The sequence below is a fragment of the Ambystoma mexicanum genome, chromosome 10, assembly GCF_040938575.1.
Source record: "Ambystoma mexicanum isolate Mex_15411 chromosome 10, UKY_AmexF1_1, whole genome shotgun sequence".
In the NCBI taxonomy this organism is placed as follows: Eukaryota; Metazoa; Chordata; class Amphibia; order Caudata; family Ambystomatidae; genus Ambystoma; species Ambystoma mexicanum.
This window is the reverse complement of record NC_090932.1, coordinates 1,546,239,004-1,546,257,824: the sequence shown is the minus strand read 5'-3', so window position 1 is coordinate 1,546,257,824 and position 18,821 is coordinate 1,546,239,004. Positions and strand designations below refer to the sequence as shown.

General features: G+C 46.0%; 1 protein-coding gene across 1 annotated transcript in view; it reads right to left on the bottom strand.

Annotated features, from left to right (window-relative positions):
• Positions 1-18,821, bottom strand: part of ACADS (acyl-CoA dehydrogenase short chain) — a 285,694-nt gene that overhangs the window by 66,161 nt on the left and 200,712 nt on the right. Inside the window, exon 6 of the mRNA XM_069619780.1 lies at positions 17,916-18,086. Coding sequence (XP_069475881.1) covers positions 17,916-18,086 — 171 coding nt within the window. The remainder of the gene's footprint in view (positions 1-17,915; positions 18,087-18,821) is intronic.

Here is an 18,821-nt window from a genome sequence, read left to right as displayed (position 1 = left end):
GTACTCTCCTTGGCTCCTACAACAAAGCGGCGTCAGAAAAGACAGCACAGCCAGTGAGATAGAGAGACCGATATCAAACCACCTTCTGTTTTGAAGCAAGATTGCAAGCAGCAACATTTTTTCAAAGAGAACAGTGTGTGTGGCCTAGGTGATGAGCAAGGTAAGAATAAGTGGAACCAAAGAAGTTATTGAACTTGGTGATTGACCTTTGGCAGGCAACCCAAGATACCATACACAGAGTGGTCCGGCGCCATTTGAAGGTCTCTGTTAAGCATCCAACTGATGCCGAGGCTGAGAAAGGAATACTAAGATTGAAGTGGTCATGCAACAGGTCCAGCTAAATCCTGTGCACATTCGAAAGTCTTCGATAGTTTAAAGTACATAGCAATTGGTCTGAGCCCTTCTAAGGGATACTAATTGACCAAGGAAAAGGGATCTGAGCCCTGCTGAGGGGGATCCAGGATGAAGACCCAAATTGAATACTGGAAAAGGAAAATAAGTTTTTGTGTATTTGTATACCAGACCCTCTGAGTCAAGAGACTTGCAAAGAGGCTTGGAAACAGGTGGTCTTGAACTGTATCTTTGTGCCGCAAAAGCCAGAGTATGTGCTTTGCTCCTGTGAACTGCCTTGTCCCGTGCTGAAAATGTGGGGAAAGGAGGCCAACGGCGGAACATCCCGACTTATCATTTTGTGAACACCATTAATTTTCATGAACATCCCCCCCACATTATTTGTAAATTGGTAGTAAGGATCGGCAGTATGTTTTTTAGTATAGGACCTTTTTAATTTGACAAGACTCCACAAGGACTGCATTATTATGATTTGATGTTTATAACTTGCTCCCGTCTGTAGATTTAGGTTTAGATGACAATGCATTACTTACCGTAAAAGCATTTCTGATGGTTGTATCTGCTTAGATTCACATGCTGTGCATAGGTCCGACATCCAGTGGTCACTGCGGAGTATTGCATTTTGTTTTTCGTAGTCGAAAAGGGGACGTCGACAAGGCGTGTCTAACACTATCCCTATAGTGACGTGCGTTGTACCCACAATCCCTCACGCGTCGAGGTCCCTCTGTTTGTATTTTTCTGCCCTGAGGGAGCCTTTTAGCCGTGAGTGAGTACAGAAAAGAGAGAAATATATATAAAAGGATGTCTATGTTCCTTCCATCCGAGCGGGGAGGAAGGGTGGGCGCATGTGAATCTAAGCAGATACAACCATCAGAAATGCTTTTACGGTAAGTAATGCATTGTCTTCTGATGTTTGTTAATCTGCTTAGAATCACATGCTGTGCATAGACTAGCGAGCAGTACCCGGAGTTGGCGGTGGGTTATGAGAAGGAACAGTAGAAAAAAGATGTCTTAATACTGCCTGCCCAACCTGGGAATCAGATCTAGAGTGTGCATCTAGACAGTAGTGTTTTGTAAATGTGTGCACAGAACTCCAGGTTGCCGCTTTGCAGATGGACTCAAGGGGAACATTTGCAATGAATGCTATGGAAGCCCCCGTGCCTCGAGTGGAATGTGCTCTTGGCTTGAAGGGTAGTTCTCTCTTAGCAAGAGTGTAACAGAGAGTGATGCATTGAACAATCCATCTAGATATAGTGGATTTTGAGACCGCATCTCCTTCTCTTCCTGCTGCCACCGAGACAAAGAACTGATTAGTCTTTCTCAGTGGTCTGGTTCTTTCCATGTAGAACATGATTGCTCTGCGTACATCTAGTGTATGCAGACTTTTTTCTCCCGAGCTGGAAGGGTTTTGAAAGAACGTTGGTAGTTCTATAGTTTGGTTTACATGAAATTTCGAGATGAATTTAGGTGCAAACCTTGGGTGTGTGCGTAGAACCACCTTATCTTTGTGAACTGTTACGAAGGGGTCTAGTACAGAAAGAGCCTGTAGTTCACTTACTCTCCTAATGGAGGTGATAGCTATTAGGAAAGCAGTCTTAAGGGTGATATCTTTAAGAGTTGCCTTGTGCATGGGTTCGAAGGGATGGCCCATGAGTCTGGAAAGTACCACATTTAAGTCCCATCCGGGAGCTGGGTTAGCTATCGGAGGGTGTATCCTCTTTACCCCCTCCATGAAGGCTTTGATAACTGGTATCTTCCACCACGACACTAAGTTGGGAAGTGGTGTATGCAGAAAGTGCTGCTAGGTGGACTTTAATGGAATTGAACACTAAACCTGAATCCAGTAAATGGGTCAAGTATAGAATAATGTCAGTAGGAGAGCAGTCAACTGGGTTGATGCTAGTACCTCTACACCAGATAACGAATCTTTTCCATTTGCTAGAATAGCAGTGTCGAGTATTAGGTTTTCTGGCTTCCCTGAGGATGTCCATACATCTCTGTGGGAGTTGTAAATGTCCAAATTCTATGATCTCAGGAGCCAGGCTGCTAAGTTCATGGTCTGAGGGCATGGATGCAGTGTTCTGCCCTTGTCTTGTGACAGCATGTTGTACGGGCAGGGAAGTTTCACTGGGGGAGATAGGGACATCTCCATCAAGTGAGCGAACCATGGCTGCCGGGCCCACATTGGGGCCACTAGTATCATTGTAACCTGCTCCTGATGCATCTTGTGCACCACTTTGTTGAGAAGGGGAGTCGGGGGAAAGGCGTAAACAAATTTCCCTGACCATAGAATCGACAGACCGTTCCCCTTGGACTGGTTCTGGGGGTACCTGGAGGCGTAACTTTGGCATTGTGAGTTTTCCAGAGTTGCGAACAGGTCTATTTCCGGGAATCCCCATTGAGTGAAGACGTCTAAGACGATGTCTTTGTGTAATTGCCATTCGTACTCTCCGGGCAGGGGGAAGTCTCTGCTGAGTTTGTCTGCTAGAAGATTGAGTTCCCCTGGTACATGTTGTGACAGTAGGAACATGTTGTGTCTGAGAGCCCACTTCCATATATTCTGGGACAGTTTGGACAGTCCTGGAGAGTGAGTGCCTCCTTGCTTGTTGAGGTAGTACATGGCTGTGGTGCTGTCTGTGAGGACCATCACTGTCTTTTCTTGTAGCTGTTTCTGAAAGCCTTTCAGTGCTTTGAACACCGCTAGTAGTTCCAGCAGGTTTATATGCTTGGATGCTAAGCTCGGAGTCCAAACTCCGTGGGCCGTCTGATGGGATAGGTGAGCCCCCCATCCTGTAAGGGATGCGCCTGTGGTTAGAGTGGCTTCCACTGCGGGTGTGGCAAAAGTTTTCCCTAATAACAGGTTTTCTTTTGTCCACCACCGTAGCGAGAGAACCAAGGCCTGCGAGACCACCACTAGATCGTCCCATTGTCCGCTGGCCTGACACCACTGGCTGTAGAGCCACTCTTGCATTGGGCGCATGCGCAGGCGCGCGTGAGGTACCAAATAAATACATGACGCCATCATCCCTAGCAAGCGCATTGCTTTGCGTACCGTCACCTCTCGGCCTGCTACATGATGGGGAATTTGAAACAGCATGTTTTGGACCCTCTCTTTGGAGGGGAATACGAGGCCGTCCTTTGTTCGAATTAGAGCCCCTAGGAACTGTTTGGTTTGGCTGGGGTCTAAGCTGGACTTCTTTTCGTTGATGGAGAAGCCCAGTTGGGACAAAAGTTCTACGGTCTTTTGGGTATTGGAGAAGCATGTTTCGTAAGAATCCCCTGTTATGAGCCAGTCGTCGAGGTAAGGGTATACCGGGATGGATAATCTGCGCAGGTGGGCCGCTGCCACTGCCAGTACTCTCGTGAATACCCTTGGTGCAGATGCTATCCCGAAGGGTAGTACTCTGAACTGGTAGTGTTTGTCCTCTATTTTGAACCTGAGGTATTTTCTGTGCGATGTCAACATTAAAATATGAAAGTATGCATCTTTCATGTCCAGTGTTGTCATGTAATCCCCTTGTGATAACAGTGGGATTACCTCCTGTAAGGTCACCATACGAAACTTTTGGGGTTTGACAAATATGTTCGCTGGGCGCAGATCTAATACAGGGCGCATGGTTAAGTCCTTTTTGGGTACAAGGAAGTACACTGAATAAATACCTTCTGTTACCTGTGATAGGGGGACGGGCTCTATAGCTTCTTTCTTCAGTAGTTCTTCCACCTCTTGAAGAAGAATGGAGAGGTGTTGCGGTGTCATGCGTCGGTTCCGTGGGGGTTTGTACTTCGGGGAACCGTTGAACTCGATGCAGTATCCGTGGGCTATGGTGGATAATACCCAACGGTCTGACGTGATTCCCTCCCATGCTGAAAGGAACAATGTTAGCCGGCCCCCGACCGGTGATGCATGGGAGGGGACCCGAATTTTCGGGTCATTTGCTGGTATTGGGCGTGGAACCTCTGGGGCTGGAGCCACGACCTCTTCCTTTGCCACGGCGTTGGCCTCTTTGACTGAACTGGGTGTTACCCTGGTTAGTGGGCCAGTTGGAGCCAGAGTAATATTGTTGTTGTTGGTTCTGCTGCTGTCTTTGGCCACGAAAGGAGCGTTTATTACCATAGCCTCGCCTGTTAGGGGGCCTAGAAATTTGATCAAGAGTCTTGATGGTATCAAACTCTTTTTTAGCATGTTCTAGGGCCTCATCTACTGCTTTCCCAAACAGATGCGTCTGTTCAATGGGTTTATTTATGAGGGAGGCTTGGGTTTCGGGCTTAAAACCTGAATTGCGTAGCCAAACGTGGCGCTTGAGAAGTATTCCCTGCACTAGGGAGCGGCCAGCCGTCTCAGCGGCATCTAGGGAGTTCTTAACGATGCCCTGGTTTACCAGTGTGCCCTCTGATATTATAGCTAGCAGGCGAGAACGCAGAGGTTCAGGTGCTTCCTCTGCTTCGCTGCGCAGCTTGTTCCACTGTGCATCTGCGTAGCTAGCTAAAAGTGAGTTGTTATTAGCAATTCTAGTAGAGAAGGCGGCGGAGGTCGTGATTCTCTTCCCCAGTGCGTAGAGTTTTTTGCCTTCTTTGTCTGGAGGTGCTTCACTAGTGGATAGTGGCACCCCCGCTCTTTTTCTTGTGTTGGTAACCACAAGGGAGTCCGGAATAGAGTGTCCTCTGATGTATAAAGGGTCAGAGGATGAAGGGCTGAAGAGCTTTTCTATTCTAGGGTTGACCCCTCTTACTAAAGCTGGGTTAGTAAGGGAAGGAGAAATTCTTCTTTTAATAGAAGCCAGGAGTGGAATAGATTGGCTAACAGGGGCTTTTTCTTTGATGACTTTTTCTACAAAGTCAATGTCTGGAAGAGTTTCCCCTGTATCAATCTCAAAATGCGCTGCTGCCTTGCGCAATAGTGCATTGAGGGAAGGTTGGTCATCTATGGGAGAGGAGTTCCCATGTGAATCCTTGAGAGGAGAAGGGAGAAAGGCATCAGGGTCTGAATGTACTGATGGGGATTGCCAAGGCTGCACTGACGGTGAATGCCAGGGCTGCGAGGTAACTGTATCCTCTTCAAACCCTGTAGCAGTGGTGTAAGGATCTTCTTCGAACCCCTCTTCCTCAAGTTCTACCTATTCTTCTCCACCCAAACACTCCTCATCTTCTTGGAGGTATTGCTCCTCCTCAGTGAGGTCAACCAGCCTAGGAATCTTGACTCTAGGGTCATCCTGTGGCCATTCTCTGTCTTTTGTGAGTGGGTGGGTCTTGGTTTCCTAGAAACCTTTCCATTTTCTCCATGCAAGAATGGAGTCTTTCAAGGGTCTCATGGGGTACCCCTGAATAGTCTAGAGGGGGGAAATTAGTGTTTTCGCCTTCGAATCGTTTCGAACGCTCCCACAACGTCGACGAGAGGTTCCCGTCTCCTTCTGAAAAGCCTTCAGGTAGTTTGGAAGCGTCCTTTGGAGAAAGGGGCAGTTCCTGGCTACTTTTATGTTTTTTCGACGCGGTATTCGACGTTTGTTTCGTCGTCCGCGTACGTTTGTCTTCGGCGACAATTCTCGCTAGGCTCTCGACCACGATTTTGTCCGTCGAGGGCTCTGGTGTCGACGTTGTGTGCGTTGCGCGTTGTACCTCGACGGTCGCTCTATGGAGCGTTGCGTCGGATGTTTTTGGGGTAGCGCCCGTGTTAGATGGAAGCCCAATCGTTGGTCGCGGCTGCGTTTGCGGGTGGGGCTTGTGACCTTTACGGTCTGCGGTAGACGCCGGAGTGCCCTGCGTCCCCTTCGGCGCTGATGGATCCTTCGTTCTCGACGAAGAAGAGCCGTGGGGAGTGTGTTTAGCCTTATGGGGTTTGTGTGCGTCCTTGTCGCCGGGGTGTTCATCCCCATAAGCAGGGCGTGAGCCGAGCCCGTCGGGGACGGGGACGGACGACGAGGAGCGGGAGCGCTCCTTCTGGGGGTTCATGACTTCCGTAACGGACGTCGAGTTATCGCATTCCTCGTCACTTTCAGTAACAGCGGCAGCGGGTGAGGAAACTGACTTCGACATCGCGTAGTCCGCCCACCTCTTAACCCTACGTTCTTTAAGAGTCCTGGGTTTTAAGAGCTTGCAGGCTGCGCAGCTGTTCTCTATGTGATCGAGGGGTAAGCAACGATTACAGAGCTTGTGCTTATCTTTCCAAGTATATTTGCCCCTGCAGCGTGGGCAAAACTTAAATGGTGTCCTCTCCATAGCTGAGGCAATAATAGCTGGCGATAACAACCCCAAGGGAAAGAAAGGGGAGAAAGAAAGACATTCTCAAAGAGAAGAGACAAAGTTCTAACCCCCACTCTCCCTACTGTAAGTTGGCCGTCGAGGCCAGGCCACGTGTTCGGCAGCGCCGAAGGATCTCCTCCGCTCTTCCTCTCCGTCGAAAATCAGTTCGGCGGAGAAACAGCTTCACAGCTAACGTCGAGGGGGAGGGATCGTTATCAGTATATTAAGTTATGACAAAAGGACCGAGGTCCGTGGCAAGTATAGCAATGTCTCTCTAGGAGCTCCGCGAAAGGCGACCAGAAACTGGGCGGAAAAAAACAATCTGAGGGACCTCGACGCGTGAGGGATTGTGGGTACAACGCACGTCACTATAGGTATAGTGTTACAGACACGCCTTGTCAACGTCCCCTTTTCGACTACGAAAAACAAAATGCAATACTCCGCAGTGACCACTGGATGTCGGACCTATGCACAGCATGTGATTCTAAGCAGATTAACAAACATCAGAAAGGAGTTTATCTCACCCTTGTTGAAAGTTCAATAAACACCATTGAACTGTGGTCACTTGTGTCTTTTTTACTGTTGATACCATGACTTCCTTACAACTTGGACGACAAAGGGCTCGTGGCTGCCTTCGTCAACGGTGCGGTCATCGACTCAGTTGATTTGGACTTGGTTGAAGCCTTAGCTGGCTTTCACAAGTCCTCCCTGGACTTCTCCCTCGTCGGATTATTCGTGGAAAAATAGAGTATGGACAGGGTTAGCAACTTTCTCTTTGAAGACGCTCCTTTCGTTGGCAGGCTCACCGTGGAGGATGATGGTGAACACCTTTTGTCCGAATCGGGACTGCGCATCAACAGTGAACCAAGCAGAGCTAGCGTCCTAGAGCTTGGTCTTCACTTGGACCCCCGCATGCAGGGCGTCCTCAAAGGATCTCAACCTCCTCCTGGAAGGAGAACGCTCCTCGGACCGGCCAGGCCTCGATTAGGCTTGACCCTGCCCCGAGGCTGCGTCAGAGGCCTTGCTAGACTTGAATCACGCCAACAGTCTGCTGCATCGGTCTTAAGTTTTCTTTGAGTAACCAAAACCCACCTTGCATCTCTCATCGGGGTCCTGATGCAGGCATTACAAGCATTTATGGTGTTGATCTTCCACAAAGACGTTTCATAAACCACACTTAGCTCAGAGTTTGAAGAGGATGCGAGAAGTAGGCTCAAGGCTGGGCCTTCTCGACTCTTCGATGATCAGACGGACGACGAAGATCTTTTCCTGTAGCTGAGCCCCCCTGCTGTTCTCTATTGTTCGTCGAAGACTATAAAGCAGAAATCGGTCAAATTCCAACTATTTTGCCAAAAAGTTATGAAAAAACACTAAATAATTAGCTTTCAGAGCTACTTCAGGACTCCTAACACTGAAGCGTGTAGTAAAAATCTGAAGATGGCCACCGGGGATGGAGCTTAGGGAGAGGACTGTCATTGGATGGGGCAGTATGACCCAGAGGACAGAGATTGGTTTAAAGGAGAAATACAGTTTTAAAGTGAAAGTGAAACTTTTCTTTTACTGCAGATTTTGAGCCGGACGACAGGGAATATTCATGAGCATGTGAATCCATGCTAGACCCCATGCCGGAGAAGAGGATTTGTGGGGTGTGGTGTTGGTTCAGGAATGAGGGTGCAAGGGTTGGGTGTAATTGGGGAATGTCAGAGATTCGTGTGCAGCAGGGTGGTGTGTGGTGCGAGGTAGTGTGTATGCGAGGGATACTGTGTGTGTGGTACTGGGCTCGGGCAAGAGGGCGCGAGCATAAAGGTGAATAGGGTATGTTTTGGAAGGTCTCAGAGCTCTTTGTGTATGTGAGTAGGGTTGTGCATGATTTGGGGCGAGTGTGGTACTGGGTTTGAGAAGGAGTGCAAAGGCGGGTGGTATAGGATGGAAGTGGTTTATTCTGGAGTGCTTCAGAGCTGTTCTTGTATGTGGGAGGGGAGGTGTGTGGGGAGTGGCCATTTGTAAGGGAGTCTGAGCGAGGGTGGTAGTGATGTACGGAAGAGGGTGTGGGGCAGAGATCTAGGTTGTTTGTGGTTTTGGCTTGAGTGTGTGCTGTTTGCCATGGTCATGTAAGGGTGTGGCTGTAGGTAGGCGGGTTGGCGGCACTGGGGGTGGTTGAGATACTACTGTAGATGGGAAGGTTAGATTTGAGAGTGTGATCAATGCGCGAAGACGCCCAGATTTGAGGCAACAGTTGGTAGGATAAACCGCTAAATTGGATGCAGCATCAATAAGTAACTGTTTTGAGTAGAGGTACCTTGCTACCTGGATAGAGGGAGAAGGGCCTAAAATGGGGGAACAGAAAATACAGTAACACCTAGATTTGGAACACCAACATAGAGGGTGAAATTGCCTAAAATGGGCACACCAGTGGACAGTAGCTAATTGACCTACATGCAAATGATGGTTACCTAAAACCCTTTGCCTAAGTGCGAGATATGGTTACCATACAATTGTGGGCTATATGCATTGGACTACAAGCTAATAGGTAATAAGATTGGTACGACAGTTTAAACATGGTGCATTGATAGCTGTGCCCCCTGCCGAATGTGTTGGATGGATATCACATGCGTTTTACTACCGTGAAAGAGAACACATTTTTACTCCTTTGAAAGTGCATTTACTCTCAAAGTATAAAATATGCCTACCTCAAAATATTATCTGGACACCGGGTGCAGGTTAACTGTGTGGGTAGCCCCTGGGTTCAGAAAGCAGTGAGGAGTACAGTGGGGGGGTGTTGAAAAGTGAACAGGGCAGGATGCTGTGTACAACATGCTAGAGCTTGTGGGTTGTCTGATGGGCATAAGTGGGGTGTAATGTCGAAAGATTTTTTTAGTAGTTAGGGAGGTAAAATGTGGGGAGTGGGGTCAAAGCTCAAAGTATTCCTCTGATGTAGTGGTAGGTAAAGTCCTTCCTTGGTTTCAGAGATTAAGGTCTGGTTTGGAGCGTCAAAGAGGAGGAGAGGCAGCTGGATGAAGTATTCCCCGATTGGTTGCCTGCAGCAACTTAACGTGACATTATGGTTAGTAGAGCAATTTGTTATTAAGATTTGTTTTGTCTGTTAATCAGCTGAGGGGCGAGGAGGGGAAAGGAGGTGAAAATGTAGCTGTGCAAGTAATTTAGTGTCTGCTCTTTCCAGTTCTACGCAACGGAGATCTGAATAATATCACAATTACTATAAAGACTGCATTGGATCTTCCTTTCTTTAGAAAAAGAAAAGTAATTATTTACGAATAGTGTATCTCTTACCTACCAGGACTCAAATCCAGCATACAATAGTCTTAACTTTGTGTACTGCTTTTTGCATTTCTTAATCCCAGTAGGAGGTTTAGTTTAGTTAGCACTATATGGTGACAGCATGCTTTAGAAATGAAATTAAATAGAAAACACTAGATAGGTGACTGGGGCATGAAATGAAACCCATTGAGAGCTTTAATAATTCAAAAACCAGATAATACTAAAACATTACTTCCAAAGAGTAAATTAGCTAGGCGCTACAAGAGAACATTAAAGGTGGTCCCATGTTGCTTTTCTTTTAGTTTACCAGACAGCATTTTTGTTATTCGATAAGTTTCTCGTGTTATTTGGGACAAAAATCATTACCCTTTTATGGTCAAAACTCTTTCAAACAGCAGTGCATAGTAAAAGGGCTTGCATCTTTCTTTAGCAGGCTCAAAAACTAACATTTCCAGAAAAATAGTTCTTTTTAATGCCCTTTCTACCCAAAATAAACAATTTAACTTTACCTTTGCATAATCAATCAAAAAACATGTCAAAGCTAAATAAATCCTTTCAAATTAGCACAGAAGGCGGCCACCATGAATGGCCTAAAGGAGGACAACATGAAGTTGCATTTGCCTATTTTGTACCAGGAGGCTAGGCCGAAACAGAGAGGAAGACAAATAAGGAAGAAGAGCTGCAAACAGGACTGCTTAGGTGTGGCAGAAGGAAGGTGCACTGTTAGAAATGCAAATGGCATAGGCCAAAGAAGAATGTTAGGGTCGCCTGAAACATATGGGTTCATGTGCTTAGCAACATCAAAAAGTTAGAATTTTTTATATTGCATGATTTTTTTAAAAATGTTTTACCACACAGAGATAATGGTGGATTTGGGCTAGGTTATATAGAAAGGAGAGGGAGCGTGGAGGAGAGGGGAAGTGTGGCACTAGGCCTGCATTTTGAAATGTAAACAAAAAGGGGTTTGAAGGGATTCACACTTTTACAATGAATTCAACCAAAACCTATAGATCCAAACAAACCAGGACTAGTCTGACCAATTTGCTCTCTAAAAACAGATCATACCAGCAGTGCCAAGTACTACAAGGGATGGCTCATCAGTAAAAATAGTAACAAGCAGGTGACAAGTCCTAAAAAATAAAAAGTGCGGGGACTCATTAACATACCAATTGAATGTGGGGTCACCAGAAATTAGCATATCAAAGTGCCCTCTGAAAAAAGTGTGGGGGGGAATCCATTCACCCACGTGTACCCTCGATTTGAGCCCTGGTGACAAGTGTTAATTTGTCCCGGGATCTCACACGGTGGGAATCGAGCTCAGTTTTGTAGTCATTCCGATTACTTAAGGAGATGCTTTTCCCCATAGAAAAAAAGAAGTTTAAGCACGGCCCACACAAATGGGACAGAAAACGTCAATGGAGAATCCAGCCGCCGATGCAGCAGCCAAAATGGCAGCGTATCTGCCAAATAAAATGCCTGCTGAGTACATTGTGACCACTCCACCAGCAGCGAACATTCAACACCTTACACAGCATTGCCCATCTCCCACATAATTGAGTTACTGGGAAGGGTGCCAGAAAGGAAGAAAAAATGTTGGCTACTGAGGGGAGGCTAGCAATCCCCAACAGATTTGTTGTGGAGACGAGAGCTCTGGGAAGACAGTAATGCCGCAGGAGCTGCTAGCAGTAGCATTTGAACAGTTACACTACCCATCCCACAGCTCGAAGTAGCACATAGCAGCAGATATACAGGAGGACTGGTTCATACAAAACATTCAGGAGAGCATCACAGAAACTGTCGTACATTGCACCATATGTCAAAGTTTCAGTACAGGGATGACAATCGGACGTTACGGGGCACAATGACCAGCCCTACGGGGCTATTCCGCAAATTACACAGATTATGCCGACATGGGTGAGTGTTGCAATGGATCCAGGTATCTCAGCTGTGGTTTGCCCTTTCTCAAGATGGGTGGAAGCAGGGCCTTGCAGGCATCCGGATGCAAAATGTGCTGCTAGATTCTTGGTACGTGATGTTTTCCCTCAATGGGGTGTGTGCAAGGTGTTAAGGTCAGACAATGCCACACATTTTCAGCACGTCACAGCACTACTTGGCATTAAGCACTGGATGTGTTCAATTTACCACCCACAGGCCAACGGTGTTGTGGAGAGGATCAACTGGCTCCTCAAAAGCAAATTGTCCAAACTGTATACCACATTGAAGAACTGGGTACACTGTTTGCCCATGGCCTTTTTTTAGTTTACGTACACAGCCCAGCAAAGACCACCATTTGTCACCTCACAAGGTGGTCATTGATCGGTGTATGCACGCCTCCATATCTCCTGTAAGAAGACCTTCAGACACACATAGGGCAGCAGCGGTGTTAGGTGACGATTATTTGACCACACTAACACCAGCAATTAAATGCGTCTCCCGACAGATTACACCTCCCAGAATTGAGACAGCAAACACACTGGATGCAGCAACCACGACGGCGACTGATCCAGAGTCCATTACCACACAAACGCTGCTGCCTGGTTTTTTTTTTGTACATTCACAAATTTCATGCGTAGGTGGAACAACCCTCGGTTCCACAGGCCATATGAGGTGGTGTTTTGCACTCCCCTCGCTGTGAAAGTAAAGGGCTTGCAATATTGGGTCCGATGTACACAGGGCACCTCCAGACAGCACGTCAGCACTTCAGGAGTGGCAGTAGTACCTGCACCCTATCTACCTCCCGGCTTTTGCAGGCACAGCAACTGTGCTTTGGCACACTCCCCTAACGGGCCAAAACTCAGTTGCTAGCTCCGTATTTTCCTTTTTTCAGGATCTCCTTCGCCCGTCTTTCTGTAGTTCTCTGCATTCTGCTTCCATTTCAGGAGAGAAGCTGATGAACCTCACCAATGTAAATAACGGTTTGTTAAGTAGGTATCCGAAGTGTAGATGCACAAATGATAATATGCAGGCATATGCCTATTACTGTGGAATGACCCTTATTGCAGGGTTATGTATGGTATTGTTGGGGCTTTATTGGGGAAAGTATGTTATGGGGGAGGTCATAAGAAGAGGGAATGGGGACTTTATACTTAAACTGGACAGTACATATAAATATTAATATTCGTGGATTTACATATATTAGAAGCAACATGAATGAACAATAATAGAAATACATATGGGTAGCAATAGCGTTAATTCAAGTACTAGTGATGATTACAGCAGACACAACATGACAGCGAGCATGTGTGTACAATTGGCAATGAGGGTAATAGTAAAGAGTTTGTTTCCAGCAATTCAAGGACTGTTTAATAATTCAAAACAATATGACAATTTCGATAGCAATGTTAAGGCCAGCACCGCTGGCAGCGTGTATAGAATAATGAAAAGGGAAGAACGAAAGAAGTCTGATACGTATAAAGGGTTGTGTTTGGAAGCGATTGAGGATATACGCCACCCCGAATTTACCAACAGTTAGTATACTGATATGAGTAGCGAGGGAAGAAACGTGAATGGAAGGTGTTATGTATGTTCACTCTTTCCCCATGTGTCAAGGGCTACCAAGGTGTTAACATAGCAAGCAGTCTCAATTATAGAGGCACAATGCCTAGTTCATCTTGAGCTATGCAGAATAAAAGGAAAGTTCCAGGCACATAGTGTGCAACTGAAAATGGTGGGTCCAGATCTTGTGAAGTGCAACGATTCAAAAAACATCAAGTGTGTGGAGCTCACCTATTTGATGGTGAAAGGGCATAAACATGTCAATAACAAATGGCAGGACACCACACTACCTTGCCTGGAAGAAGGACTAGTAAATATGACAATGAAGTGATAAGGCGGGTGGACAATTTCTGTGCACAAACATGGACAGATCGTATCACAAACCGGACGTGGATTGCAACAATGGAAAAGCCAGTGCACAGCGAATTAGTATTTTCGCAGGAATGGGTACAGTTTTTGTCGACTCGAACAAACGTTGCAATAGGACTCCCCTGAATCCAGAAATTAAGAAGGGAACAGCAGCTTTGATGGATTACTACTGGGTCAGTGGCCAACAAACTTACTTGCATCGCCCACCATCATGGAGGGGCTGTTGTTCGCTAGCCACGCTGTATTCAGTGCTACTAGTAATCACCGAACACGACCTGAATGCGGGAGCACCGCCTGCCCAGGAGCCAACTGGCCCGCCTGTATTCCAAAAAGAATAAAAGAACCAGTTGTCCACACAAGAGCTATGCATCCTGCCAGGGAAAGGGCAGTTCTAACTAAAGAGGAAGAAAAGATCAAATTATAAGATTCCTCTGCATTGCTTTTTGAAATATCAGAGGAGTACAGACTCTAAACTCAGCAGAATCCTTTTTCGCATCTCTACTGTTGCTGTGAGTGCAGGCCGCAGCAAATGGCTGCAGATTGTGCGCTTGGAGCTGGTACAGCTCGCAAATGAGAGAGAACAGGTTCAAAGTAATCAAAGTTGAGATGAGTGCATTGATGACAAAGCAAAACCGCTACGTGCTGGACATGTGAACAGCAATGGAAAGCAGGGTTTGCAAAACATTTGGCGATTCCTGCTGCACATTTGTGCCATCAGAAGATGCAGAGAAGGCTTCATTATCCCACATCATTGCAGCTGTCCATGACCTGGGTGTTTGCATGAAGGAGGGTGGCGTATAGGAAGGCGAGTGGTTCACCTTAACATTTAACTGGGCCCCATCTTGGATCATGAAGATGTTAATGACAATTATCGTATTCACCCTGGTTATCTTCTGCACCTGCCAACTGGGCTTCCGATTTTGTGCCAATGCGGCACCCAATAGCGCAAGAATGATGTTCAATTGAGGTTTCAAAAGCACCTTGCGAGACAAAAGATAGTGAAGTAGAGACGATATCCCAGAGAGTGGCCCTAAGCATGAAATGTTCCCCATCCCGTATGGAAATTAATTTGACCACCTATATCACACTATCATTCCTCCACCCCCCAAATCTAGAAAACTGTAGAGGTCTGGGTGAACCTGGAGGATGCATCTATATGACTTGCTCACCTGAGGAATACACAATTAGGGGGGCAGTGGGATTGGGGGGGGGGGGGGGAGAGTTTATGGTCAGTATGCAGGACTTGAATGCCAATAAAGGGAACACAACCATACGTCAAAGGAGAGAGGAGACAGCAGGAGCAAAGGTGTATCAAGGAGTTTGTTACTGTAGAAGTAACGAAAGGGGGAATTGTCCCAACCCCTAAGCACTTTAGAGTAAGGCGAGCTACATTCAAAGCACCATGATGGGCCGGGAGGTATGGGGGACAATGGTAGGACCCCACCCCGATATATCAACCCACATAGTGTATCGCAGGCCGCAAGCAAATATTGCCATTTTGTGTAGATGTTAGAAACCATAGTTAGGAGACCAGGCCTGCACGGCAAATGCAGCATTTCATGCAATAGGCCCTAATTGCGAGACAAGGGAAACTTCCAGCCATGCCCGAGCTCCCACGAGGACAATCCACACCCTTAACCGCCATAAAGCTCATTCATTGTTCTAACAGTGTTGCAAAGATTTTCTTCTAGCTGAAAGGAATGTGCCCTACAAGGCTGCGATCATAGACCAGCGCCTGGTGTGCATGTTATCTCACACTGGCCAAAGCCTGTCCCCGGCCTTCCCCCAGGTGACCACGAGTTAGAACCCATATAACTGACTAAGCCTAAAGATGCCTGAATTTCAGTGCACCAGGTGACTTCGACTATCACCCCTAAAGCAACAAGTCTTGAATGTTTAAAGAGAATGGACATTGCCCGTCTGAGCTACAATCCTATGATTTGTATTGCGAGGTGCTGGGAGGGATAAATAATAGTTCAGAACGAGGGTGAAGACCTTGGAGCCGGATTGCATGAAAGGGAGTGAGTGAAATGTGTGTGTGGAGATCAGAGTGCCCCAGAACCTCCTTTGTGCCAGTCTTAAAGCCAGTCAGGTGCACAGTATAACGATAAAGTAGCATTGTGTTCGAAGTGTAGTTAATTTGTTCTTTGACCTTCGTCGGTGAGAAGATGATCTCTGCAGCACCCACGTGATGGAACACGGACGGACTGGGCTGAAACTAATGACCTGCATCCCTTATGGAGCAGGCAGATCCGTATAGGCGTACACCAACCAGCCGCGCATGTTTTTACTGTATGCTATTGTGTCACAATGACGATGTGTCTCCTCTTAAGCCTCTGCTTGTACCCTTTTTCGGCAGAACATTCTTGGCAGCAGAGTTCTTTGCTGTTGCTCTCATCTTTGGGCGATATCTTACAAGATCGACTTGGGCCTTTCTTCCCTAGCGGGTTGTATTCTCTCTGGTGTGTGCGTTCAGTGGCGTGCCTTCAGAACATCAAATCATTGTTTGTTTGTGCATTTACATAGCGCTACAAACCCTCCGGTATCTGAGCGCTGCTTAATTCCCACAGTATGTGGTGCTCATTTATCGACCTCAGAAGGATGAAAGGCTGAGTTTGGCCCTGCCGGGATTCGAACCTGCGTCAGCAGGCTCTGCACAGATGTCAAAGCGAGTGCTCTACTCGCTGTGCTATCTGACCGTCATTGAAAGAAAGGGAGTGCGTAAAAACTGATATTCGGATGAAAGTTTGACTCAAGTTGGCGTATGATTTTGGGAGTTATGGCGAGAGTTAAGATGGCATTCCCTTCAGGATGTCCATTGCTAATGTTTGTATAGAGAGTCAGTGTTTTAGCAGTAAGGTAACACAACAGTGCTTAAGTCTCCGTCTCGCAGCAAAGCCAGGGGTCATGGCTGCCCTTTGCTTATAGTCAGTAAGAGCACACTTCAGTTTTCTCACTGGGACCTGGTGAGGGTAACACTTGCTTTTTCATATCCAGTATTTGGAGTACCTTGCTCATTTCCACCAGGTTGCAGGAAGGCAGCCTCCTTTAGTCTAGTAACGTATGCTTACATTAGGAATGTCAGGCTCTAGGCAATGTTTTGTGTAGCCCCACACAAATGTCTATCAATCCTTTTGTTAAATTAGCAGATATCTGGATGGCTACATTGGTTTGTAAGCAGCCTGTACATCTTGACTTTTGCATTATTCTCCTATAGCACTGTTCGGGCAAGTGGTATGTGCAAATCGCAGCAGTAAACTACTGCATCTGACTTCCATATAAGCACATTCCCTAAACCTTTACAGTGAAGAAACTAGTGCATTTCACGCTGGATAGATTACATTGTTCAAATTGTACATTGTATTCCATCATTAGCAATTCTAGTGCATTCTAAATTCAGTCACTTTGGATATAAAAACATGGGATTAGTTCTTGATATTCCGAATTGGGTTCTTTAATAAAACGAATTGTGTATACTTTGTGGCAACACAATAGCAGATGCTTAGTGCTTCGCCCGAGTGGCATTTTCCAACAGTGGGGATCAATGAAGCAATCTAATTTAACAAACTATTAATTTGTATAGAGGTATTAGAATAAAATTAATCAGTGTCTGATCAGATGTGTGATTAGTCCAATTATTGTTCTTTAAAATTGTTCAAGTTATGTTATTTGGATAACATTGTTTCTATTAGTAAAGTAAAGCTGTTCCCCGTTTTGAATTTGGGAATTAGCATTTGGGGCAGTGTTCCCCACAGCGAACGTGCGTAAACCCTTACAGTGCCTCCAAAATTATTGCAAATATTGCCATAGATCCAAGTTGAAGCAGTGTGCATTATGCAAATTAATTCACATATCTGATAAACATTTAGTAAATGTGTGCATTTCAGTTTTTTTTTTTTTTTTTTTTTTTTTTTTAAACGGAGGCTGCATTGATTTCTCTTTCTAGTCAGTATGCTCTTACACATTTTTTGAGATACATTTTTTACGTGGTGCAGGGTCGGAATGAAGCATTGGTATGATGCCACTGATTGGACATGTAATTTGCCCATACACGAGGGGGGGGGGGTTGGGAGGAGTGGGGGGTCAATATTTAGCGCCGTCCTATGCCTGGGATGGAATCATTTCTTTGAAGACAAGGTTCAGTCAAATCCACTTGTAATTGAAGTCCCCATTGTTTCTCTTACCATGGCAATCTTGAAACCCAGACCAAGCTCTCTCAGAAGATTGTCTTTTGGGATCCGGCAGTCCTCAAAGATCAGGTTAGATGTGGATGAGGCTCGAATTCCTAGCTTATCTTCCTTCTTTCCCAGTGAGAGTCCAGGCGTTGGCATTGGAACCAAGAATGCACTAATACCCTGAAACACACAAACACTAGTCACAAACACCTCACTAACAGCATCCAGTGCATAGCCAGATACCCAGAATGCCTCCTGTGATCACAGAGGCAACCTACTGTGGAACTGAGTTACATATTGGTTCATCAGAAAGTGTTCTATTACTTCATTTCGGCCTACAAAGGCCTATAAAAGTCACATGTAATATACAAAACAAACCACACACTAGGGATGTAACGGTATAACGGTATACCGTTAAAGATACCGTGAACCACTTAATTGAACAATAATAACCGTCACATTGTTTATACCGGTATACCGTTTATACCGTTAAGTGTGCTTTTCAATCTGATTTGGAAAGGCTGCAGTAAGCAAGTGCTGCGCAATCTTGGTCTTGCACTGTTGGATGTGCCATCTTGCAAGCAATATCAGTTGGAGCAGTTTTTAATGCCATTCCATAAACCACATGTGCCCGACACAAAATCAGTAGGTTAGCAATAGGAAGAATAAATACAGTGCCAAGAGGGAAAAGGGTTTACTTTGGGTTGGCAGCTGTGGGGTTTAAATATTTATAATGGATAATATTTGCTAAACATATGACAATGGGGGTTTCCGTGGTTCTATCATTGAATTTACATATAATAAGTCACATTGCGAAGTTCACTCATCTGTGGGTATTCCCTGCTGCCATACCAAAGGATAAGATGTCCGTGATTACTGAACACCTTTTGGCCCTCAGGTAAACTAAAGGCTGTA